At 60.7% G+C, this 399-nt stretch overlaps 1 protein-coding gene across 1 annotated transcript in view; it reads right to left on the reverse strand.

Moving 5' to 3' along the window:
• Positions 1-135: 135 nt before the first annotated feature.
• LOC104407573 (signal transducer and activator of transcription 3-like) overlaps positions 136-399 on the reverse strand; it is a gene marked incomplete at both ends in the record, with an annotated part of 1,131 nt that continues 867 nt past the window's right edge. The window contains one exon of the mRNA XM_010016892.1: positions 136-348. Within this exon, the coding sequence (XP_010015194.1) occupies positions 136-348 (213 nt within the window). The remainder of the gene's footprint in view (positions 349-399) is intronic.

A 399-nucleotide genomic window follows, 5' to 3' on the forward strand; every position in this document is an offset into this window, starting at 1 on the left:
CCCATCTGTGCCCGCACCCCCCGGAACCCCGCTGCTCATCCCGCACCCTGGCTGTGCCCTGCGGGGACCGGCACCCACCGGGGCAGGCCGGGAGCCTCCCCGTAGCACAGGGGAGCACAGAAAGTCAACAACTACCTGAGTCAGTAGCTTCAGAGTGCTCCTGGCTCTCGGAGCGGCAGTACTTCCCAAACGCCTCCTCCTTGGGGATGTCTGGGTACAGGTAGACCAGGGGGGACACCAGGATGTTGGTGGCATCCATGATTTTGTAGCCCATGATGATCTCCGCGAATGACATGTTGTTCAGCTGCTGCTTGGTGTAAGGCTCCACAGACTGGATCTGGGTCTTCCCTGTACGAGGAGACTTTTGACACAGGGAAGACACCCACATTCCCCACACCC

The sequence above is a fragment of the Nestor notabilis genome, unplaced genomic scaffold (assembly GCF_000696875.1).
Source record: "Nestor notabilis isolate BGI_N333 unplaced genomic scaffold, ASM69687v1 scaffold16976, whole genome shotgun sequence".
NCBI lineage: Eukaryota > Metazoa > Chordata > Aves > Psittaciformes > Psittacidae > Nestor > Nestor notabilis.